We start from the raw sequence: 24,180 nt of genomic DNA on the forward strand, positions 1-24,180 counted from the left end.
CCCGGTACCAAAAGCCTCTAGAAAAAAAACCCCACAGTCGCTTTTCAGCATAGAGCACCGGGAAAGCCTGAGCCTCCCGCGCTGCCAGGTGGAACTGAGCGGCCGCAAACGTTGAGGCACGGATGCGGGCAGTCCCGCCGGGCCTCACGGCAGTGGAAACCGTGTCAGCTGCATCCCAAGATGGCGGCGGCCACGGCGCCGGGCCCGAGGGCGTCGGGCGGGGAGGGCGGTGTCTGCCCCACCTCCGCCCTCTCCATGGAGCGGATTCAGTCGTTCACCGACCTGGCGGACCTGGAGACCGCCTACAGCCGGCTGTGTGAGGAGGAGGTGTGTGGGGGAGCTGGACGAGCCCGTGTAGGCGGCGGGGATCATCGGTGGGGCGGCCGCGGGGACCCCCGGCGGCGATCAGCTACGGCGGGCTGGGCTGGGGGGGGGGGGGGGGTGTCGGTCCGGGGGGTGCGGAGCGCAGGCGGTCACCCCTGCGGTGACAATGACAGCGGGTGCCTCGCTGTCACGGCTCCCGTAGCGTCCGCATCCTTTACAGAGAAATTAAATGTGGGCTGGGGCGTCCCTCAGAGCCGGGGGGGCGGGGGGGCACACACACGGTGTCGCCTCCGCAGCACTAGTGTCCTTGAGTCGGGAGCGGCCTGCGGATTCAGGGCCTTCGTGCACTGAAAACCCGCCCAGGGGAGGGGTTTGTGGGTTATCTGACTTAAAAGTTGTGTGATGAGGTCTGATGCTTTCAAATGGCAGGAATATAAAAATATACAGGACTAAAACGAGACCTTAGGAAGGATTTATTTGTTACGTGAGCACTTGGAAGCACTAACGCCTTGCTAGTGGCGTGTCCTTGACGTGGATGTAGGGTCTGGAGGAGAGCTGAGGTCACACAAGACTTTCTTCATCCTTTTCTTTCAGAAAGTCGTGCAGGAAGAGCTGGATGCCCTCCTGGAACAGCAAAGCACTATAGAGAACAAGATGGTTGCACTTCATCGCATGGGGTTAGTGATCCCCACCCTCTCCCCTTCTTTCTGCTTCTGTTGCACTGTTCAGTACCTCCCTGCTTACTGCGTCACGTCAAAATTCATTTCAGTGTTGTGAGGGAAGCGCATTCTCAGGAAATGTCAGACTTTAAATCAGTTTGTGGTAGGGAAGGAGTAGTTGGATCCTCGTGCCGGTTCTTCCCAGCAGCCCTAACAGAGGGAACTCTGCACCCTCACAGTGACCAGCCCATTCTGGCGTGGGCTGAGCAGTTCTTTGAAGGTCTCACCCCAGAGATTGTCAGGTTTCAGCATCAACGCTTGGATCAGACATCTTGTGTCAGGTTGTTTGCAGGAGTGGACAAATATTACTGCCTCTTCGTGGTGAGCTTGTGTGCAGGCAGTCTGGAAAGTCATCCTAAGTGGCGTGACGTCTAGTAGAAGCTCGGGGCACAAGTTTACAGACTTCATCTTCCACTTCAGAAGTGGAGAGTATCATAAAGCCTCAGTGGCTCGTTCATACCCTGTCTGGTAACGAGACAGTCACTAGTCTGACTGTGCAACCTCTTCCAAAGCAATCTGTTTGATTTTTGGTGCTTTGCTCCTGCAGGATGGCCATGAAATGAGAGATACCGTTGCTGACAGCAGCAATTGGATTTCACAGAAGAACCATCCTGCTGATGCAGACCATCCGACTACTTGATATTTGCATCTCATGTTCAATTTGCTTGTGTTTCCAGCCCCAACTTGCAGCTCATCGAGGGAGATGCCCAGCAGTTGGCGGGGATGATCACCTTCACCTGTAACCTGGCCGAGAACGTCAGCAGTAAAGTCCGACAGCTTGACCTTGCCAAGGTAACTGGACCGAGGGGGTGTTGGGGACTTGTCACCGCCAAGCCATATCCTGTCTGCGTACGTGCTCACAGCGCGACAGAGAAATGTGCTCTTTGCTTCAGTGGGCAGGTGGCTTGGACACTGCTTCGTTCTTTGTTTTAGCATTTTCTAGTGTTGTTAGGTAATGGTATCTTGCCGGATTCCTGGGTATTGCAGGGTACAAGAGTAAATAACCTATATAGTTTTTCATATAACGTCTGGTTCTCCAGCATCCCCTTCTGTCCATGCAAGTCCTGGTAGAATATGGTGAATAAGCTGAGGTTAGTCTTCCTGAGCACGCTTTTGTCAGTGCTGAGGATAGCTGAGATGGTCGTCGTCACCTAAGACTGCGCAGGAATCTGGGCTGTTGTAGTCTTTGTACGGAGGCAGACGAAGAGGTGTCGAGTCCCAGCGCTAGCGCAACTGCTGAAATCAAAATAGATAATGTGTGGTTGTGTCTCTGGTCTCTGCCCGTTCGTTGAAGTGGAGTATGGCCTCTGAGTTCAATCTGAGCTTTGGCAGGTAAATGCTGTTCATCTTTCAGAGTCATTGGTCTTAAGACTTTTGAAGTAGTTTGGGGTTTCTGCTTATGTAGTGTGGAAGTATCACTTCGGTCTCTTTCTTCCTTCTTTTTTCCCCCCACGCTCTCTTCTCCTCATAATTCTCCTTCCTTGGTCCAGCCTGCAGCAGGAAGCCTTACTGGTCGCCTTTCTTACAGAATCGACTCTATCAGGCCATTCAGAGAGCTGACGACATCCTTGACCTGAAGTTCTGCATGGATGGAGTTCAAACAGCCCTGCGAAATGAAGATTACGAACAAGCAGCAGCTCATATCCATCGCTATCTGTCTCTGGACAAATCAGTGATTGAGCTCAGTCGTCAGGGCAAGGAAGGTAAGTACTGTTCGTGAGGAAAAGCTGGGAAGTCACCTTTCCGGGAAGATAACTAGAGGCTGCATGATTTCTCGCGACAGATAGCCTCAGCCCGATAGACAAAGCAGAAGATCCAACGTGAGCCAAGTATCTTAGTATGTTATAGAGTAACATAGAGGTGAACGTTTTTGAAGCATTATTAGGTTTGAATTATCATTAATTGAAAGGAGAGTTCCTGGCACATGGCTTTAATAGCATTTCAGGTGCTGACTAGGTGAAGGACAAAACGTGCAGGACAAAAGAAGTGAGGGAGAAGGCTCTGACAGGGAGAACTGTTGCAGCGTTATGGTGTGCTGCCAAGCAGAGCAACTGGAAATGAAGGTGTAAATTGCCTGATCCCTAAAAGAAATGTCCCAGTTGATATGTTTACATCCTCCCTGTAAGACCACAACATTAGCTGTGTGTACATCGCACACGAACCTATCTTTCTTTGCCTGCAGGGGAATTCCAGTGCGTCTTCTGCCTTCTCACCCTAGGGCTGCACGGTGTCAGTCTCTCTGCTGGGGAAAAAAAGTAGCCCTTGATACGGTACTAACGTTGTGCTGTCACTTTTCTCTTTCTTTTCTGTCCAGGGGGCATAATTGATGCCAACCTGAAGCTCCTGCAGGAAGCAGAGCAGCGCCTGAAGGCCATCGTCACAGAGAAATTCGACACGGCTATGAAGCAGGGAGACCTGCCCCAGGTGGAGCGGTTCTTCAAGATCTTTCCTCTGCTAGGCTTACATGAAGAGGGGCTGAGCAAGTTCTCGGAGTACCTCTGCAAGCAGGTAACGGGTTCTGTGAAACATACTGTGACCTGTCTGGTCTCCTAGGGGAAAGCAAACTTGATTAAAGCTCATACAAGAGAGCCTGGAAAGAGAAGAACAAGTTTCTGCCTCTCCTTGATCCTTGAGTTTTCCACAAGAGAGGAGAGGATCCCTGTTCAAAGGAGGAACAATACCAATAGCTCTTGCAATGGGAAGGCCAGCAAAAGCTCTATACGGCAGAGGACAGAGGTCTTCATCCCTGTGGGATGAAGATTATCTTTGAGTGTTACCAGCTGACTGGTCCTGTTGTCATGCAGGTGGCCAACAAAGCAGAAGAGAACCTGCAGCTGGTGATGGGGACAGACATGAGTGACCGTCGAGCTGCTGTCATCTTTGCGGACACCCTGACGCTCCTCTTCGAAGGTAATCTTCCTTTCCCCTTTGCTGATGGATTGAAAATAGTCCGTGATGAGACTGTCCATCAATTTAAATGCTTTTAATCGTAGCTCCTGGGGATCACAAGATTCCTCCTTCCCCTTTGAGCTATGGGAGCATCATGCTAGAGGGACAGGAACACAACTAACAGACTTTTTCCCATCCAGGAGAGGGCATTACAATAAACAATCTTTCATACGTACAGTTTGCACAGGCACAAAGTAGATTTGCAAAGAATTTGTTGGCTTCCTCCAGGAATCAGACTTTTCCCGTTTTCTGCATCCTCAAAACAAATGGGTGTTCCCTGAAGGTTTCTTCAGACGAGGAGCAATCCGGACAAACAAATTGGATCCCTTAAGACTGAGCAGCTGTTGATGTCACCAGGCCTAGCTCTTCAAGGAGGACCACGGGAGCTTGAAAGCGGGGAGGGATGGGAAAGAAGGGAGTATGAATGCTCCGTGCGAATGTCGCCAAAGCCAGTAACTGAGATCCCGTGGTGATTAACTGCCTTCTCTGTTAGGTCTGCTGTAATTCCAGGCTGCACCACTGCCAAGTCACTCTCCCAGCCTGGCACCCTTGCTGCTATTAAAGGTCCTTAGAGCCACCGAGGCTTTCTCGACAGTAGCATCAAAAGAGGGGGAGCATTGCTAACTCTTGGAGAAGAGAGTTTGTGAAAAGAAAGCAATCTTGGGGAGATACATCCTTGGAGATGAGCTTTTTCTCCAAGGAGGTCCTGCCTTCACTAATGCTTGTTCTCTTGGGCATCTGCCTGATGGATAAGAGCAGAGCTTTCCCCAGGCTGATTTTCCTAGCGCTGCTCTTCTGTAACCTGGTAGGTGCTGAAAGCTGAGGCTGGATTTGGATGGCAGTAACGTCCCCTGACGGGTTTAGCTCATGCAGCTTTCTCCCGTGGAAGCTTCATACCTTGTATCTTGCTGGGTAGAGGGGTAGCTGACACACATCGCGTGGCAGGAGCTCTCTTTAGGAAGGGAGATGGCTTCTACTCCAGGAGATTTGCACTGCAGCCTTGCAATAATCAGCAGAGGATGGAAGGTGTCATATGCAGAGAGAAAATGCTGTGGAACAAGGGGTGGTAATGACAGACCTTCAGTGAGGCACTAGAGAGCGGCTGGATGGTCTAAACTGTTTCTCTGGGGACTGAATGTGCCTTGTTAGGTCCTCTCTGTGGACCTGTGCAGCTCTGCTCTGGGTCCAGACTGGATAGGAACTCCTGCTCGAGTCTGTCTCTTGTGCTTCCCCTCTCCCCGCAGGGATTGCTCGCATTGTGGAGACCCACCAACCCATTGTGGAGACCTACTATGGGCCAGGGAGGCTCTACACCCTCATCAAGCACCTGCAAGTGGAGTGTGACCGGCAGGTGGAGAAAGTGGTGGACAAGTTCATCAAAGAGAGGGACTATCACAGGCAGGTAAGAGGGGCGTGATGCTGCCTGACGCATCAGCTGCCGCCTCCATCCACCTCTGCGGGGCTCTGACTGCCATAGACTGCAGGGTATTGACCTCGTGTATTGAGAGAAACCTTGCTTTACTCCGTATTTACACTGATGGCTGAAGGGGTCCGGCCTATAGCTGTCCCTTCTGTTGCAGGGAAGGATTTATTGGGAGCATGGTAAATGGACCCTGGGCACAGGATGTTTTGCTCTGTGGCTCTGTTTTCAGTCCACCTTCCCTGCTGGCTTGTTCCTGCTTCCATCTGTTAGATGCAGGGCTGCAGTTCCCATCCCACCACCCTTCCTGGCAGGCTGAGCTCTGCCTTGGAGGAAGAGGTGAACTGCTGTGGTTCCCTTCTCTGGCAGTGCTTCCTGCAAAGTATTCCTATCACCCCCCTGGAGTAAGCCCTTCCTTAGGCTGCAGCACAAGAAGCGGCTGTTAACTCCAAGTTATCAGCAAAGACTTTGATGACTCTCCCTTTTTTTGTGATTGCAGTTCCAGCAAGTTCAGAATAGCATGATGAGAAGTTCTTCTGCAGAGAAGATTGAACCGAGGTACAAACAAAACCTCTTTTTGCTCTCTAACCTTCCACTCTTGAGCTGTTATTAACACTACTTAGCATTTAGATAACTCTCCTGGTCTTCCAGAGGCTTTGTGACTACTAAAGCATAAAATCCAATTGTTAGGTGCCCTTCACTGCCCTTTTATGAAGGCAGCTTCTGTGATGGTGCTTTATTTTGCTTACTCGTTACTTTTAAGCCTTGGCCCTAAACATTGCCGGAGGGCTGGCGGTATGACTGCACACAAAGGACTGAGACTTTAATTGCCTGTGACCTTTTGATGGTCAGAGTATGGTCCTCAGAGCCCACGAAATGGAGCAGCTCCCTGGGCAGATCATTTGTGACAGAATCAGGAATAAATCTTTGGGTTCTGTTAATCTGTACTGCTGCTGCAACGACTCTGGAACATCGGTTTCTTGCTAATGAACCAAACTGCTTTCAATCTCCCTCCTTTTTATCTTAAGTATTTGCGTAGCCCTGAAGTAAGGTCATTTGAAAGTGCACCCAGCCCTTCTGGCATTGCATGACTTCTAAACGTGCCTTGAAAGAAAACTTAATGTTCCTTAAGCAAGATCTGTCTATGAGCCTGCACGACTAATTATTTCAGCAGAAATATAAAGATCCCCTTACTATTTGCTCTGAGTAACTGCACGCGCATCCCAGGTTTTCTGAGCTTTTGCTTTTTCATCCATAAAATAAAGATAATGGTTCCTTGTCCCACGTGTGCGTTGTGAGGCTTTGAGCAGGATTTGTAATGTTCTTTTGTGCACGCTGATGAAAAAGCTGCTGATGTGACGGTCTTTTTTATCACACTCATCTCTAATCTGAACACTGTGTTCTGCATTGTCACATGCTTTTTTGGTCTCACGGTTCCTGAGCTGTTGAGCTTAAACAGATTCTTCGTCATTTTCAGAGAAACACATGAATCTGCGCACAAAATCACATACACGGAGATGGCAGGGGCCAGGCATTTCTGACGCTGGCCACGTAGGCTTCACAGAATCATACAAAACGAAGGACTGCCAAAGGTCTCTAGTCCAACTTTCCACTCAAAACGGGGCGAATTCTGAAGTTATAACCAGTTGCTTAGAGTCTTGCGGTCCTTACTGCTGTGATTTTAATGTGGTTGTTCTCCATGAGGAAAAAAAGAAGCTTCTCTGAAATGATTTTTTTCAGGATGTTTTGATTGTATGTGCATTCTTTGCACATACCAGTTATTCTCCTGAGCTTTGCTACTCAGCGGCACAGATGGAAAGGGGCAGCATTGATCTCGTAGTAAGAGAACAGAGGACACACTACTTAAATGAGTTCAATTAGTGCCTCTCCTTTTGTAGTCTTGCTACCTTGATTCTTGCTATGTCTCTTCCAGGGAACTTGACCCTATTTTAACAGAAGTCACCCTGATGAACGCCCGCAGTGAGCTCTACTTGAGGTTCATCAAGAGACGAATAATAGCCGATTTTGAGGTGGGAGACTCGATGGCCTCAGAGGAGGTAAAGCAAGGTAACACCTTGAATACCAATACTTGTAGGCGCTCTGCTCCTTGCAGCCAGGAGTGGAGATATATCTGAGCTAGTGGCAGAGCAGAGTGACACGGGATCTGCAAAAGCGCTTTGGGAGCACTCTGTGGAAGAGGATTGTGTGGCCTGGCCTCCCCAAATCTGTTTTCAGCACTGGTTGTTCCCTCTAACAGGGAAAACAACCTTAGGAATGACTGCAGAGCATAATAAACAAGGTCCCCAAAGAGAGGGAGGGCCCTTTGGTCACTGCAGGTACAGATCCTAAAGGTGGAGTCCACAGGGAGAACAGGATCAGGGTTTTGGCACTCCACGGAGCTCTGGAAATCAGTTCTGTCACCTGCAAAAGTCAGCTTAGCAATGTCAGCTCCACAGTTGAGGCCTGTGATTTATTCTGGGTTGGGCTTTGCAGGCATGTGTCTGTTGGGAGCTTGTGAGACAGGCAGGAAGGAGATTAGGTGGAATGCTTTCTGGCACTTGGTCCCTGCTGATGGTTCTCTTTTGGTTTTTGTAGAGCATCAGAAATACCTGGACAAGCTCCTCAACAACTGTCTGCTGAGCCGCACCATGCAAGAGCTCATTGGCTACTACATCACCATGGAGGAATACTTCATGAGGGAGACTGTCAACAAGGTAGGGCTCAGACTGCTGCTTCCCTGCGCTCTCTGCCAGCAGCTGAGACCTCTGCGTGTGCTGCAGAGTCCTCTGCTGAGCATCCCGAGGGAGGGAGATGAGCACATGGCAGGTCTGCAACTGTGGGGAAGGTCTTTTGTTTCCCTTGGCCTTGAAAAGCAAGTGGTTGTTTCTGAACGTTGACTCCAAACATACCCCTAAGTATCTTCCAGAGCCAGATCTTCCAGGTCTGTGGGCTGCTGAAAACTGGGGTGAGCGGCACCAGCCCACATGTGGTACCGTTCAGCTCGGCGTAAAGTGGGCAGGCTAGCAGTTTGCTCTCACGGCACAGCTCTGCTCTGAGAGGGCACCTTGCCTCACTGAGCTCAGGGCACCGAGACACCTTTCTTTGCAGGCTGTCGCCATGGACAGCTACGAGAAGGGCCAGCTCACCTCCAGCATGGTGGATGACGTGTTTTATATAGTGAAGAAGTGCATTGGGCGTGCTCTGTCCAGCTCCAGCATAGATTGTCTCTGTGCCATGATCAACCACTCCACCACCGAGCTGGAGTCTGACTTCAGGTAACGAAAATACACCAGGTTCATTGTAATTTGCCTCCACCTCACGTTCTGCAAACAGCGTTTGCTGTCGCACGGTCTTCCTTGTGTTCTTTGCCTTTGAACCTCTGGTTTGTTGTCTCCATGGAAGATGCTCATAGGAAGCAGCATCAGGTGTGATGTGGGAAGCTGGAGCTGGGCACACTTTTCTCACAGTAGTGGTGGTCACCTGTAGGACAAACAGAAAAAGGAACCTCGTGGCCCAAAATCCCCATGAGACCGAGTCACCGCGTAGCATTGGAGTGCTACCCTGCTTGATGGTACATGGTCACCTCTAGTTGTTCTCTGGGTTGCCTGTGAGATTGCATAGTAACTTGAACTTGGGGTGAGCCTGCAGAAATTGTCCTGCTCCTGTTTTTCATCCCAGCCTGGGAATGGGTAACTGTGACAGAAGACAGCAGGCAGGATTTTTGGGAAAGCTCAGAAACTGGGTGATTGTGTTTTTCTTTCAGCTTTGTGCCCTTTAGATGCTGTCAGGAGATATCTTCCAGCCGTCCTCTGTCCCTTTGATGTTCCACTTACCTTGTTCAGGTCACAGCTCAGCCAGAGCGCTGCTGTCCCCTCTCACAGAGCACAACTCCGCTGTGGCTTGCAGTATTTTCTCTAAGCCCTGGTGTGTTCTGCTTCCTCCATAGGGAGGTTCTGTACAACAAGCTGAAGCAGGGCTTTCCAGCCACGACCTTCCAGGACTTCCAGAGAGGGGTGACCAGTGCCGTGAACATCATGCACAGCAGCCTGCAGCAGGGCAAGTTCGATACCAAGGGCATTGAAAGCACCGACGAAGCGAAGCAGTCCTTTCTGGTGGGTTTGGTGGCTGTTCTGGTGTAGAACGAGTTGGGGTGAGCGGAAAGACAATGGGGAGCTCTTGGGAACAGGATTGGTGCGACTATCACATGTTCAGAGAACCTGAAAACCTGTTCAGGCGTGGTGGGTGGCCTGACTTTGGATGTCTGGTAGAGGCTTCTACCTCACCTCGTGTTTGTAGGGCTTCCACACCAGCCCTGTGCAAGTATGGTTCTGTGACTGCCTCTTAGGCTGCTGCGATGTTGATTCCCTCCAGGCTGGGGAAGAGTCTGTGCTCTTTTGACGTGTCCATCAATCCTGTTCTTCACAGGCTGTGCACAAAGGTGGTGGGAGAGCATCTCATCCGCACCTTCCTCTAAATGAAAAGGTTTCCTGGCCCACGCTCAGGGCTCCGTCATTCTTGCTTATTGGATCAGAGTTACCCTTAGAGCAGGGTTGACCTGCAAGATCCTCCTGTTGCCTTCTCCTAACAGCAGCTCTGCAACTCTCCGCGCGCTTGAGCAGGCCGGAACACGGCAGTGAGCGTTAGAGACCCCTTGGCGAGCATTTGAAGGGCTGTTGCTCCTGTCTTATGCAGTATAACACATCCTTCCCTGCGGTGGGATGCTGTATAGACCTTGCATTGTGGAAAAGACCTCACTGGGAGAGCGGCTCTGGATCTGGTCTCTCCTCTCGGCCAGCCCTGCTGTTTGAGCAGACCTGTGGGCAGAGACTCAGCGCAGTGGCGAGGGGCTGGCTCGCCCTGACTCGTCTCCCTCTCTGTAAGTTGCTGTGAACACCCGGTGCTGTAGAGGCTCCTTGGGACTTTCACTGTACGCGGGGAGAAGGCAGCAAAGGGAGCAGGAGGGACCGAACTCTTCCATTTCATTAAATTCTTGGTTACAGGTTTCTGCATTTCTTGAAGCAAAGTGCTTAAAATGTCAGCTCTCCCGCTGGAATTCCTCATTCACCTGTCAGCTTGCCTCATTTCCTTGTCTGCACAAACCCCAGCCTCATACTGACATTTTAGTTCAGCTCCAGCAGGTAGAGAACAGTCTGTTCGGTGAAGAACAGATACTCCTCTGGCAGGAGGGGTGCTGATTCCTCCTGCCTAGATACCAGTGCCTTCCTGCCTGCCCCGCTTCTCCGGACACAGCATAAAAACCATCACCTCCAGCTGCTCCTGGTCTGTTGTTCTTCATGACAGTGTCACAGAAAGTTGGGGGGTACGTCCTGTCTTCCACCAGTCACCCACAAGCGGGGCTTCGCTGCAGCACTGTGGGCAGAACGCTGAGGAAAAGAAGTGAACTAACTCAGGCTTTGTAGTGGCTGCAGGTTCAGCACACGTGCTCCGTTACTGTAGTTCAGCTTCGCGCAGCTCCGTGAATCTGTCATGCTTTCATCACGTTCTGTCCCCTTAAAGACTTGCATTTCAGCCTGTACTGTGAGCAGGGCGTGGAGTAAATGTAAGGACTTGGGGCTGAGGTGCTGGGAAATTCCAGTGAATTCTACTTGGGTTTGCTTTGTTTTTTTCCAGGTGACCTTAAACAATGTAGAAGTCTGCAGCGAAAACATCATGACCCTAAAGAAGACCTTGGAGGTGCGGTCTGGATTCTTTACAGGTTTTTTCCTTAATCAAATTTGTAACATCCTCCCTTGGGGGGGAATTAAGTAAACCATCTGGACTTTGCTGTGCCCAGATTCCTGAGGTCTTTGCCCTCCAGCCTTAGGAAAGCAATTTTGAGCTAGCAGAGCAATCTCCGGCTGATACACCAGTAGCGGAAACTTGGTCTAGCTGGAAATACCAATTCCTCCAGCTTAACCAACCCGGCACAGGCTGGGAGCCACTGGAATAACATGTGCATCGTTGAGAGGTTGTGTTTCTCTGGTGCTGGGCTAGGTAGCTGCTTTCCTTGCTGTCCTCTCCCCGGCTGGAGCCAGCAGCCTCTGCCTTCACCGGGCAAAGAGTTTGGCGCCTGTCCTAGCCTGCAAGCGTGCTGTGGGGCAGCCAGAGCTCAGCAACACGAAGGGATAGAAACTGCCCGGGTTATTAATTTGCAACTTGCTCGTGAATTTTCTTCCCTGCAGAGTGACTGCAGCAAACTGCTTAGCCAAGGCTTCGGGGGTGAGCAAGCGCAGGCCAAGATTGACAGCTGCCTCTCTGACATGGCTGCCGTCTCCAACAAATTTCGTGACCTGCTGCAGGTGAGTGTCTTGTTGAGTTACCGCTGGTCTCCAACACTGGCTGGCCGGTGTCTTCAGAGAGAGCTCAGGAATCATTTCAGCCCAAGGCCTGGACCACGTCTGACTCCAGGAGTGCTGGGTAGGACTGCAGGAGGGAATAAATCGGTCAGCTTTGAAGCGTGGAAACAGACCCAGCCTGTTTGCACAGCCACACCAGCTGGCAGCTGCGTAAAAGGCACTGGAAGCAGCTGCAGAGCCAGAAGGAACGTTGTTCCAGTTGTCCTCGCTCAGCAGAGTCGTCGTTGGTTCAGCATTTTCAGGAGAAGAAATATTAATAGCATTTCCATCTCCTCCGTTCTCCCTCGTGGCACAGCACATCATCATGTTGTCCAGAGCCTCGCTAGGTAACGCTGAAAATGGGCTGTTGGTAAAGAGCTGCTCTTCTGAGGCGTCTCCTCCTTTCCCAAATGGAATTACTGCCCGGCATGGGGCAGAAGCCTCTCTGGCTAAATCCACCATCTCGTGTGGCACGCTGGGGCCTGTTGCCCTAAAATTTCCCAGTGGTCTCTGGCAGAGAGAGGACCAGGAAGACCTAATACCACCTATGGAAAGAAACCAAGCAAAAGAGAGTATTTTGAACCAGGTTTGCCATCAGCTTTGTACTTCACAGAGGGGCCAGACTATTTTTTTGAGGTTCGCTGCAGCCAGATGCCTTCAGACCGGTATTGCCAGCAAACCCTCTTGAGGCTTGTGGTCAGTATTGACACCAAGGAGCTCATCAGCAAAGGAGTAAAACTCTCCGGTCTAGTGCTAGTGCAGTGTTAAAACTGGCGGCAAAGCAATCAGGCTGAGCAGCAAGCCCCTGCGCTGCCTGAGTCACACGCGCCTTGAATTTGCCTTGGAAAAGGACAATTGCCAGCAGGGCCTGCTCAGAAATGCCAATTTTAGTTAAAAACTTCCATCAAATGCCAGGCAGCATCGGTACCTGAATAGTTTCGTGCTGGGTGAGCTTTCCTGACATCTTGCTGAGCCAAATGGGGGTGGCTGGCAGGAGAGGGCTTTCAGAGAGCTCTCTAGCATTGAAGCGGACACAACAGCCTTTGCTGACAACCTGCTGCTCGGGGGAGATGGCGGGTGCTGGGGTTATGATTAATTCAGAGAACTAACCGTTGTTACAGCTTTTCTCCTCCTTTTAGCTTCTCCTACTGAGCTAAGCTGCGCTGGAGGTGGGAGGCGTGGGTCGAGTCCAGTCATGGTGTCCTCCTGGCTGGCGCTGAGTGGAAAAGCTGGTGTTTGTGTCCTTTCCTACCCTGGCGGGATGTGAACCGAACGCCTCTCTCCTGCCAGGAAACCTCTGCAGCTGTGCGGGCAGGGCTGGGGAAGCACGAGCCCTTCAGACCGGGCTCCAAGTCAGCACGATGGCAGCTTCTGGGCCAATGTCCTTCCTCCTCTTGTTGTCATGGTGTCCTTGGAGCCCTCCAGCACCAGAAGAGTGTGGGATCTGGGATTTCTGGGTTTAGTTTCTGTCTGTGGGTCAGTTTCCCCAGCTCGCAGTGAGGATGGGAGGCAGCATCAAGACAGCCTGGCTGTAAAGCTTGCGTGCCGTGGGACGTTAGCTGTGCTTCATCACTCTCTTCTTCCCGTTCCCCTCAGGAAGGTCTCAACGAGCTGAACAGCACTGCCATCAAACCCCAGGTGAAGCCCTGGATCAACCTCTTCCTCTCTGTCTCCCACAACATCGAGGAGGTAAGGCTCAGTGTTCTCCACTTCCAGCCGTACTTCTGCACTCTCCGTGCTCTGCTCAGCAGCACAGTCAGAGCAACCACTGACTCATTTCCCGTGGTTCTCCACTGTTTCCTCGGCACAGAGGAATAAAATACCCACAACTTGCTCTGCATCCCAGCCTGGAAAGGGGCATTTGGCTAGAGAGGAGCTCGAGAAAACAGAAGGGGTGGAGGGACCTCCCTTCCTGTCCTCTGGGCTGTTTGCAGGTCACATAAACAACCCTTTCTGTATTTCACTGTCAGGAGGAGTTCAGTGACTATGAAGCTAACGATCCCTGGGTCCAGCAGTTCATCGTTAATCTGGAACAGCAGATGACAGAGTTCAAGGTGAGAGGGAGGGATGTGGCAGCCTGCCAGGCTTTGGCCAGATCTCCCAATTCTTCCTCTGCAATTTGGTGGGGGGACAGCGGACAGAGATGTCCTCCGGTGCCTTGCAGAGGTTTTAGAGACCCAGTCACCCCCTTCCCCTGCACTTCTCCAAGCCTGCTTGCAAACCCCACGTACCTGGATCGCTTCTGTGGCTCCTGAGCCTGCAAGCAATGGGTCTTTATTTGCGAGCTCTCACAGGTTTGTGTTTTGTGGACCTCTGCTCAGTTGTTCCTGACAAGAATGACACAGGTTTCTGCTTCCAGGCTGGACTGTCCCCAGTGATTTACGATACCCTCACTGGTCTTATGACCAGTCTCATAGCCATTGAACTGGAGAAAGTGCTGCTCAAGTCCACCTTCAGCAGGGTAAGCAAAACGCTGTCCTCTACCCTGCAGCCTGCCTTGACCGCAAACCCTCCACCAGGAGACCCTCAGTACAGGGATGGGGCCGGGCAGAGGCAAACGTTACCCGCAAAGCAGCTCTGCTGTCGCTGCTGGCCAGCTCGGGGAGACCTTGCCTTGGCACACTCACGGGGAAAGTGTATTTTGTGATGGGGCCGAGAAGAGCTTGCATCAAGGGGGCTGGCTTTTAAGGTGGGCCTAAACATAAGCCAGTTTAACCTGCAGTACATGGTCTAAGCGGAACACTCCTGCTCAGAGACCCCCTCCCACCACCCTGTAACTTTTGTTAATTGTGTTTGGCACAACCCCTGGGCCTGCCTGGGGAGTTAACGGAGCTCCCTCGCTCCCCACAGCTTGGCGGTCTGCAGTTTGACAAGGAGCTGAGGTCTCTCATAGCCTATCTCACCACAGTCACCACCTGGACTATCCGCGATAAGTTTGCCCGTCTTTCCCAGATGGCCACCATCCTCAATCTGGAGAGGGTGAGCTGCGCTTTGTCTGCTTTTATTGGGGGGGGGGGTGCAGGAGCCCCAGCGGGACGCCACATGGATTTACTGGGCTCATCCAGACATTGTCACACCTACGGGGTATGGAGAAGCTGGAAACGTTGCCCCATGCCTGATGGGTGTTTGGCTGCAGGGGGTTAGTGGCAGAAAATACCGTGTGCGTAGCTGGAGTTTGAACTCGCTGCGAGGGCAGTTGGTGCTGTGTTGTTTCCTGCAGCTCTCCTCTTCCTCCAGGTGACGGAGATCCTGGATTACTGGGGCCCGAACTCTGGCCCGCTCACCTGGCGCCTTACTCCTGCCGAAGTCCGGCAGGTGCTAGCTCTCCGAATCGACTTCCGCAGCGAGGATATCAAGCGGCTGCGCCTGTAGTGGGTCGGTGCTTGGGTCACCATCGCGCTGGAGGTACCGGCAGGGAGGCTGCAGCCCTGGAGCCAGCTGGCTGTTATGCGGTGTGGGGATGGGGTGACGTCTGCCCTTCTGCTCGTGTTCCTCGGAGCAAAGGGCTTTCCTGGGCCTGGCAAGAAGAGCTGCCATCCTTTTGTGGGAGCAGAAACAAGGCGGCAGAGGAATCTCTCACGTTGAGAGCAGCGTGACGCTATTTCTGAAAACAGGTGCTGGTCTGAGGACCAAGCCTGTGCGAGCTCCCGACTCCGTTCTGCTGCCCCGCGGGAGGCACCGGAGGCCACAGGGGACACGTTGTGGTTAAAATGCAGGCCAGCGCTTGGCCCCTGCTGCTGGCCACAGCTGTGCGCTTTCTGTGCCACCAGCCTAAGGGACAGCTACTGCAGCCCTACCTGTCCTGAGCCCTGGCGCTTTCCTGGTGGTGGTGGGGACCGTTCTCTTGAAGGGGAAAAGGAACGATTTCCTTGTGGGGAGGGTGCTTGGGAAATCCCTAGAAAGGCGCCGCAGGAAGCGGGGCTGTGTCCCTGCTGGCTCGCTGTACTCTGTAAATAAACCTCACCTGGCTGAGCAGTGATCTCGGGTGGGGTGTGCGTGTGTCTGTGGGCCCGCAGGGAGCTGGAGAGATGCAGGACAAGAGCTGCGCGCCGTTTCTCCTCATCGAGACCAAGAGATCTGGCACATCGCGAGTACAAACACCCCTGAGATACAGCACTTGGTGCCAGCCCGCTGCCTGGCTGCCTCCTGTCAGGTGTCCCCTGTCACCCAGGGCTACGGAGGGCAATGAGCAGCCCCTGCACGCGGGTTCGGCCGTGCCCATCTCTGGAAGGGCAGGGAGAGAGAGAGAGAGAGGAGCCCTGCTAGGGACAGACGGGCATAAACACATGCTGGGAACAAGCTCTTTTTATTCAAAGAGACTGCAGGGACTAGGAACTCACTGCAGAAATAGCCTCTCAGCACAGGAGAGGGACTCAATTCCACATCCAGGTGCACCTTTGGTGCATGCCAAACGGGCAGCTGGAAGAGCAGGAAGGTTCCTGCTAGAGGCAGCAGCCCAAATGCTATTCTTTTCTGTTTGGAGAACCATGAAAATCAGAGTGAAACCCCAAAATCAGCCCGGAGGGCCAAGCAGACCGTCCTTGCAGCAAGGCTGTCCTCTGGGGACAGTTTTGCCTGCCCAGCTCATCACAGCGTCTCCCGCCTCTGCGGCTTTTGGGGCAAGTAGCAGCACAATAAGGCCACATCAAGACCTAAGGCACCTACTGGAGGTGACTGAAGGAGCTGCCGCTGGAGCAGTGGGGATTTCTCCGCTTTGGAAGGCTGCTGGCTGCTCCCCTGCCCTCGGTGTCTGCCAGGAACAGGGTCAGGGCTGAAAGCCTTCACACAGCCACGTCCTCTCCAGGGTGCGCAGTGTCCTTTGCATCGCATCCCAGAACCTCCACAGAGAAACCGCCCGTATCCACTTCGATGCTGTGGATGCTGAAGTTGCCCAGTCCCTAGAAAACACACCAAAAAAAAAAAAAAAAGTTATGGGTTGGGGCAGGAGCCACCAAGGGACCTGCTCTCACTCCCAGGGAAGGCAATCTCATCCCACTCATGGTGAGATGCTCCTCCTGCTCGTGCTATATAAAACAAGCTTCTGGGAGCCGCCTGCAACAGCGAACCGCCTGAGAGCTCACATCTCACCTCGGTTTTTGCTAGAATTTGGTGCAAAGCCTCTTTTTGCCGAGGGGCTTTGGTTAAGACGTAAAGGAAGCCACCGCCGCCAGCCCCAGCCAAGCACTGCCCGTGGACATAGGGCCGCAGAGCATCCATCATGCGCCCGACGGCCAGCGGCTCGCACCCGGGGGCCATGCATTTCTTCTGCTGCCAGTAGTGGTCCAGACACTTGCCGATGAGCGACAGGTTACCTGCAGGGGAGAGGATATCACAAACTGTTTGCCCAAGGGGCAAAAACCTGGTCCTGCCTCTCCTGCTCAGTCCAAGCTCAATCCTGCCTTCTCATCTCTCCAATTCCTCCCAGCTCTGCCTGCCGAGCAAGCAAACCCAGCCCTGTCACGGTGCCGTTTTATTTTTAATCCTCCACAGGGGGAGAATTTGCTTGCTTTAATGCTCTGGCTTCCCCTCCACAGCATCCCATCAGCCAAAGACCAAATGAATCCCCCGCACAGGCTAGGCATGGCCCCCAGCCCCGTCACGAACGGCTCGCAGAGAATCAGCCAGGCTCAGCATGTCTAATCCCCCCCCCCCGCCCCCTTCCTCAAAGTCTTCGTTCAAGCCTGAATTTTGGGGCATTGCCTGTAACGTGAGGGTGGGCCTGGGGGAGGATTTGAGGCTTCTACAGCTGCAAGAGCCTGCAACCCCCCCCCCCAGCCTTTGCCCCCCCAGGACTGCACAGACTCTCCCGGGGGAAGAGTTGTTAAAAGGGCTGGCCTGGCCCAGGAAAGGGGGCTCACACCTTGCCTCAAGGCCTGGGCACACTCCTCGGCGGTGCTCACCAGCGCGTCGGCGTTTTGCACGGCGGAGGGCAGCCTGGCATACCAGTTCCTCACCACGTCCTGCAAGAGGCCAGAACGTCCCCGTCACCATCCTCCCGGCTCCAGCAGCACCTGGGGAGGTAGCGCTGCACCCACAGCCTTCGGTGCCAGGTCCCATCGGGGCAGCAAAGCTCTGCACCAGTGAGGGGACAGGCACCAAAGGCCGCGGGGGGAGCAGAGGCCAGAGCCTGCAGCACCCTGGGGCACCCAGGCATTACCTGGAGCAGGTTGCGGGCCAGGCGAGTCTTCCCCGTGTACACCAGCAGCAAGTGATCGTTGAGGGTCCGGATAAAACCGTCGGGCACTGGGATCTTCTCCACCTCCACCCTGAGCGGCAGCTGGGCCTTCGACCTCCCGATTTTGATGCCGGGCACGAGCCCACCCACCTGGTCCTGCCAACCACCGCCTGCAGGGCAGAGGGTCCTCAGACACTGCCGGGCCCCCCCACCTCGTGAGCCGGCTGATCCCCCCGGCCACTACCTGTCGTGAGCCTCTGCTCCAGGTGCAGCACGGCGTGGATGAGGGACTCGGTGCCGGCAGCCTTCCCGGCCGCCCGGTACAGCGATGCCATCACCGCTCCTGCCAGGATGCTGCTGGTGCCTGCAGGGAGCACAGGCGGGGTCAGAGCAATGAGGCACTGCGCGTGTCCGTGAAAGCTGGGGGAGCAGCGAGGGGGACACCCTATCCTGGTGCTCGCGGCAGGAGGGACTCGCCAGCACCAGGGAGGGACTCCCCAGCCCTTTTTCCCCACAGACTTACCGAGGCCAGACCCGTGGGGCAGCTTGGACCAGGTGTGCACCTCAAACCCGCCCCCGAAGCTCTCCATCAGCTGGGCCCGCAGGGGTTTCTGCGAAGGGAACTGCACAACCTGGCTGCAGATGAAGGCAGCTTTGAGCAAGGCTCCTGAAAACAAAAAAAGAGAAAACAAAGCTGATGTCTGCTGTGCTGCCTGCTCCCTCGCCCCATTGTCCCCAAAAAGGGCCACCCTGGCACCATGGGGTGCGGTTGGCGACACCTCACCTGGCGCGTGCGGCTGGCAGTAATCCTGCAAGTGCTCCAGCTCCCGACACACCAGCTCCACCACTGCCTCGCCCTGTGGCGTCCCGCCGAGGCTGACGAGGCGCAGCTCCGGCTCGCTGATGCGCCGCACCCGGGCACCGATGGGCCGGCACCCATCCACCAGCACCGCCACATCCACCACAGCCCCCCCGTGCTCGTACGTGATGGGGGGGGTGTCGCTCCAGCCACCTGCCGAGGCTCACCATCAGCCCCCCGCAGCACCCCAACTCCTCTTCCCCCAGCACTTCAGGGGCGAGACACGGATGCACGCACCGGAGAGGTCCAGACGGGCCGGACACGCCACCTGCACCCAGTGCCCCAAGGGCGGCAGCTCCGCCTGCCCCACGGTGACAAACTGGCACGAGGACATCACCGCCTGCCGCACAAGGATCTGCTCGGCCCCCTCGTAATGCCGAGCCGCTCTCACCAGCAGAGCCGGCCTGGAAAGAGAGGGATGCTGAGCCCACCGCTGCGGTTCCTCGACTGCACCGCGGACGGCGAAGCTGCCGCTCACCAGCCCCAGTCTCACCTGCTCATCCACTTCTGCCGCTCGACAGCCAGCTCCTGGACACCGCCGGCGATGTCCCCGCTCTCCAGGCGCCCAAAAGCCGAGGCCCACTCCCTGTTGGCGGCGGGGCCGCTCCGCAAGCCCCCTTCCCCTCGCGCCAGGCAGCCCAGGACCTCGGCGATGCAGGCGAGCGCCCGTGCCGCGATGCCAGCGTCGCTGGCCGTGGAGGCAACTAGAAAATAAAAGGAGGCTGCAAAGCCACAGCCGGGTTGCGGGTCACCCCAAACCAGCCCATTTCTGCAATAAACTGGCTCCAGGGGAGAGGGCTTGCACGGTTTGCGGCCACCCTGGCTTGTCGGATGCCCTGGCGGTACACCCCCATGGGTTCTTGCAATGGGGCGTCACTGGAGGGGATGGGGAGCACTGAACAGCCCCGATACCCAGAGATGTAAGTCACAGCTCGTGTGAGTCCAGCTCACCCTCATCCAGCGTGCCCAGCACAGCCTCGTGGTAGCCCTCGTGGACAGCGCTGCGGGCAAGCGGCAGGAGGCTGACGTCCTGGCGCCCCAGCAGCACCCGCCGCACCTTGCGCTGGCCCTGCAGGAAGAAGAGGGCCTGGCGGGCGCCCAGCTCGGCCGCCTTGTCCAGGCAGGGCAGCAGCTCCTGCCAGGACATGCGCCAGGCCGTCCGCCAACGCGCCAGCCGCTCGCCGGCCACTGCCGCCGGGGCCAGCAGCCACAGTACGTCCTCCAGCCCCAGCGCCTCGCAGGCGTGCAGCACCGGGAAGAGCCGGGCGCTGAGTAGGCAGCGGCTCTTCTGCGGCATCTCGGCGTCCCAAAGGTCCCCCTCCCTGATGGGGGGAGAGGCTGTTAGCACCGCCCTGGGGCTCAGGGACGCCTTCCAGGAGCAGAGCTGGAACACAGGGTGGGTTGAGGTGGCTGTGACACTCCCCACTACAGCCATCCCCAGGGGAGCCAGGTCTCCTATCCCATCCTGGCACGCGGCACCTACCGTACGCCCGTCCGATGAAAAAACTCAGCCCATGGCACGTTCAGGTAGGTGGCCTCTTTGGCAGGGCTCTGCAGAGGGACAGAGGGGCCGGTTACACTCCGGATTTACGGGAAGCCTCGCCCCAACTCGTCACCCCCGTACCTGCCAGTCATCGAGGCGGCCAGTGAGAGTGAACACGCAGCAGGGCAGGTCACGCAGCTGGACGTGGTGACCCTGCAGGACAACGTCACGCAGGGGACAGCCCTGCAGGGCCGGCGAGGAGCCTGCGGCGAGGCCCGAGAGGAGGCAGCCGGGACCGATCTCCAGGGGACCCTGCGGAGGAGGCAGTGGGACCCTGAGTGGGGTGGCTGGCCCCAGAGCAGCCCCCAAACCAGAGCAGACCCTGACCTCAGAAGGGGACAACCACTTGGGAGACAAGCTGGGGCCAGCAACAGCCAGGCACCAGAGGGACACACTTTGCTTTGTCACAGGGCTGCAGGGACACGGACTGCAGAAATTCAGGCCGGGTGACAGCCTCAGGGCTCACAGCCATGACAGAGCCCCAAGGAGAGGGTCTGCCCTGGTCCCCAGGGAGGGACAGCCCAGCGGTGACAGCCTCCTCCTCTTTCTGGGGTGGGGTGACAGCCACCAGGGTCCCCAGCACCAGCTGAAAGGCAGCCAGGAAGAGGGACACCCCAAACCTCACAGCCGTGGGTCCTGCATCCCAGCCAGGGCCATCCCACCCCACCGCCCGTTCAGTGCACTGAGGACTCGGGATCACCCCCACCCCAGCCACGTACCTGGAGGTGACAGTGCTGGATAACACTGCCGGCCGCCAGCCGCACGGCTCCTTCCAGCAGGCAGTTGGTGACCGAAGAGCCGTCCTCCAGGAGCCAGGGCTGCTGCCGGGGGCACAGGGGCACGTGGGACCGGGGTCCAGCCACGCAGCCCCCAAAAAACGCGCGTGGACAAGGCTGGGGACGGAAGGACGTACATCCACGTGGGAATGGGCTGTTTTGCAGAAGCGGAGGTGGCTGGCAGAGCTGGGCAGGAGTGTCAGGCTGCGGATGTGGTCGCTCGCAGAGGTGGTCATGTAGTCGTAGGACGCATCGGGGATGCAGGCTGTGGAGGTTAAGGAGGGCTGTCATCACACTGACAGCAAACATGGGTGTGCCTGACACCCATGTGAGCCAAGGGCAGCCAGGCTGAACATCCCCCAGTCGAAGGAGGGGGGAGAGGAGACCTGGAGACCCGCAGTAACAGGGAGAAACAGGTGGGTGCCAGGCCCCGACCACCCCATTTCTCCCCACACAAGGGAAGGGGACTCAGGGATGCGTCACGTCGCATGTGCCTGCCCCAGCATCGCTCACCCATGCTAAGCGGGAAGGCACGGAGAGCTGTCCACAGCACGGAGCGGGCGCTCTTCACGCTGGTGTCACCGCCACCCTTCACAAACTCGTCCTCTGTCATCCCCCTTGCCATGCACAGCACGATATCGAAGAAGAGGGAGAGCTGGGGAGAGAAGGGACCTGTTGAACGCAGCCGGGCCGGCCGGTGCAGCCACCCTGACCCCCATCCCGTTGCTGGGTGCTCCCCTCCTGCCACCTCTCCCACCCAAACCTGGCAGCGTGGGGGCAAACAGGCCCTATGGAGATGCCTGGCACCCATGGGCCGAGGGGTCCCGTCCCCCGTGGAGGGGCTGTCACCTGGATGGGTGGTGCCCCTGAGTCCAGCCCCATGTAGGTGCAAGCGTCCAGAGGAGGGATGACGTGGGTGGCCAGAAGCTGCTCAGCGGCATCCGAGGAGAAGAAAACCACCCCGCAGACCTGCCAGGGCACAGCGGGGCTGAAGCCACGGCGACACGAGGGACGGGGCAGGAAGGGCCACCGATGCCCGAGTTGTGCCGTACCAGCGGGACGGTGCCATCGGGCCCGGCGCACTGCTGGATCTGGGCCTCTGTGCCTTTGTAGATGATGTCGCGCACCAGCCCCTGGGAGCGAGACCAGCAGGGCTGGGACCTTGGCACCCAAGGGACCGAAGGGGTAGGGACCCCTGTGCCCCCAAGGGATGCCGCTTGAAGGGGGAACTGCTCCTGACCTGCTCATCGGTGAGGTAGACACCATGGTTCCTGGCATACGCCTGGCTCCCAGGCACCGCAATCACTCTGACGCCCTGGAAGCCGTCCCAGTCAATGCCTGGGAAGAGGGACAGAAACCAGTGCCTGCTGGGGCAGTGAACATACCCACACTGGGCACAGCTGCCTGAAAACTGGGCCCACGGCAGAGGCGATGACAGCAGCGTCCAGCCTCAGCCACCTTGCTGTGGCCGCAACGGATGCTCCCAACCGCACAAGGGTCAGCTAGACCTGAGCATCCACTCCCTCACAGGGGCACGGCACAGGCTGAACCAACTGTGCCACTGCAAGCTCCGACCCCTGTCCTGAGCCGAAGTGGCTGCTGGAGGCAAAGCTGGCAGCACCCACCTGGTGCCGAGGGCACAGTGAGAAGCATGTCGGTGCTGCAGACCCACACGCCAGGCGGGGAGCCCACACAGAGCTGCTGAGAGAAGGGCCACGTGCCCAGGGATGGCATGGAAGGACACCCAGCACCCTTCCCACCCTGCTAGGAGCCTGCTGAAGGCACCCTGAAGGCTTCAGGGGGAGCCGAACCCACCCCCGCACCGGGGTGCCCGGCATCGCACGGCAGGAGCCCAGGGCCCCATCCCACAGGCCACACGGACCCGCTGCGTCATGGTCCCCAGCAGGCTGTCCAGGTTGCAGACCAGGGCTTCGGCCGTGGCGCCGGGCTCCTCCACGGGCAGGCAGGTGAAGGCCCGGCCGCAGTCATCGAAGGAGAAGTCGCGGCCCTGGCGGGACAGGGAACGCGGTGGGGTCACAGCGAGGGAGAGGGTGCGAGGTGGCTCCGGCTCCCAGCCGTGTGACGGAGGGGTCCCAAGCTGGGCTGCGGGTCAGCTCTCACCATGTGCAGAATGAGGATCCGGGCTTCCCTCAGGACGTCGGAGGTCACCACCTGGATGGCAGAGCAGGGGCCGCTCAGGGGGGGACACGACACCCTCCCACCCTCCCTCCCAGCCTCCCCGGGCCCACCAGCGGCTGCCACCCCGCTGCCCCCCCGGGGTAAGGCCCCTCACCGTGCAGCCCGCCCGGGCGCTGAGGTGTTCGGCCGCCACCAGCAAGGCGTTGAGGGTGGCCCCGCCGCTGCCCAGGCGGGCCCAGGGGTCCTCCACGGCCAGGAGCAGCGGGGGGGGCCGCGGGCCCAGGCCGCCCCTCAGCCGGCGGGCCTCCAGCTCTGCCAAGCAAGAGGCCGGCGGCGCTGAGGGCTGGCACCCCCCGCCCCGCCGCGGGGAGAGGGAGAGGGAGAGGGAGAGGGCGAGCGCCAGCCCCGCCGCTTGCCTCGCTGGAAGGCGGAGACGCAGCCGCCGCGCTGGCAGGTGAGGAGGAGGACGCTCCACTCCGCCGCCATCGCCGCGCCCGACCGTCCAGGCGACGCTCCGTCCGTCCCCCTGCGGGGCGGCCGCGGTGCCTGCTGGGAGATGTAGTCCAGCTCCCGCCAGCGGCCCCGCACCCGCTGCGGGAGGCTCGCCGGTGAGGGACTACAACTCCCAGCGTGCACTGCGCGGCAGAGCAGGCCCGGGCCGCTTAAAGGCACAGTGTACTCGTGCCCGGGAGCTGTGTGTCCCCGTCCCCCCTCCCCCCAGGGGATTTGCAAAGCGAAATGACCATTTTGGCGTTTTTCTGCCCAAAATGGGTCCCGGCGGCGGCGCGCACCCCTAAGTGCTCTGGGTCATCCCTGTCACGAGCCCGCCCGGACTCAGCCCGGCTCCTCGCAGGGCTCTCTGCAGCGGGGTGGGGGTGCGGGCAGGGCTGGGGGTGCTGGGGTGGGTACCGGGGTGGACACACGGGGGGTGGCGATGTGCC

At 56.7% G+C, this 24,180-nt stretch overlaps 2 protein-coding genes across 4 annotated transcripts; one reads left to right on the forward strand and one right to left on the reverse strand.

Annotated features, from left to right (window-relative positions):
• Positions 1-143: 143 nt before the first annotated feature.
• Positions 144-15,730, forward strand: COG4 (component of oligomeric golgi complex 4). Its single transcript, XM_075765795.1, has 19 exons — positions 144-327; positions 919-1,001; positions 1,721-1,835; positions 2,572-2,746; positions 3,358-3,551; positions 3,848-3,953; positions 5,237-5,394; positions 5,912-5,970; positions 7,346-7,479; positions 8,008-8,126; positions 8,521-8,687; positions 9,359-9,524; positions 11,044-11,106; positions 11,595-11,711; positions 13,344-13,436; positions 13,718-13,801; positions 14,107-14,208; positions 14,598-14,726; positions 14,985-15,730. The coding sequence occupies exons 1-19, from the start codon at positions 181-183 to the stop codon at positions 15,117-15,119; spliced, it is 2,346 nt and encodes a 781-aa protein (XP_075621910.1). The 5' UTR covers positions 144-180; the 3' UTR covers positions 15,120-15,730.
• A 304-nt stretch (positions 15,731-16,034) lies between these two features.
• FCSK (fucose kinase) lies at positions 16,035-23,777 on the reverse strand. Of its 3 annotated transcripts, XM_075765792.1 has the most exons (23): positions 23,656-23,777; positions 23,394-23,551; positions 23,222-23,272; positions 22,983-23,108; positions 22,726-22,798; positions 22,341-22,438; positions 22,153-22,233; positions 21,950-22,069; positions 21,614-21,755; positions 21,238-21,365; positions 21,044-21,145; positions 20,406-20,576; positions 20,265-20,332; positions 19,733-20,103; positions 19,275-19,485; positions 19,019-19,185; positions 18,707-18,934; positions 18,446-18,589; positions 18,167-18,286; positions 17,905-18,092; positions 17,608-17,707; positions 16,836-17,059; positions 16,035-16,645 (listed from the first exon to the last, which is right to left on the reverse strand). In XM_075765792.1, the coding sequence occupies exons 1-23, from the start codon at positions 23,723-23,725 to the stop codon at positions 16,529-16,531; spliced, it is 3,258 nt and encodes a 1,085-aa protein (XP_075621907.1). In that variant the 5' UTR covers positions 23,726-23,777; the 3' UTR covers positions 16,035-16,528. The 3 variants fall into 3 exon arrangements, with proteins under 3 accessions (XP_075621907.1, XP_075621908.1, XP_075621909.1); XM_075765793.1 differs by lacking the exon at positions 23,394-23,551 and having other exon boundaries at positions 23,656-23,760; XM_075765794.1 differs by lacking the exons at positions 23,222-23,272; positions 23,394-23,551; positions 23,656-23,777 and having other exon boundaries at positions 22,916-23,046.
• Between the last annotated feature and the right edge of the window lie 403 nt (positions 23,778-24,180).

This window comes from Balearica regulorum, chromosome 13, assembly GCF_011004875.1.
Source record: "Balearica regulorum gibbericeps isolate bBalReg1 chromosome 13, bBalReg1.pri, whole genome shotgun sequence".
Lineage (NCBI taxonomy): Eukaryota > Metazoa > Chordata > Aves > Gruiformes > Gruidae > Balearica > Balearica regulorum.

Bases quoted from the DNA above. Each gene is read 5' to 3' on its own strand.
- COG4 (XM_075765795.1), top strand. From the start codon at position 181: ATGGCGGCGGCCACGGCGCCGGGCCCGAGGGCGTCGGGCGGGGAGGGC. The intron at 1,836-2,571 runs GTAACTGGACCG...CCTTTCTTACAG, and splicing joins GACAGCTTGACCTTGCCAAG to AATCGACTCTATCAGGCCAT. The intron at 13,802-14,106 runs GTGAGAGGGAGG...TTCTGCTTCCAG, and splicing joins AGCAGATGACAGAGTTCAAG to GCTGGACTGTCCCCAGTGAT.
- FCSK (XM_075765792.1), bottom strand. From the start codon at position 23,725: ATGGCGGCGGAGTGGAGCGTCCTCCTCCTCACCTGCCAGCGCGGCGGC. The intron at 22,070-22,152 runs GTACGGCACAAC...GTGCCCTGGCAG, and splicing joins CCGATGGCACCGTCCCGCTG to GTCTGCGGGGTGGTTTTCTT. The intron at 17,060-17,607 runs GTGTGAGCCCCC...TCTCCCCTGCAG, and splicing joins TGCCCAGGCCTTGAGGCAAG to GTAACCTGTCGCTCATCGGC.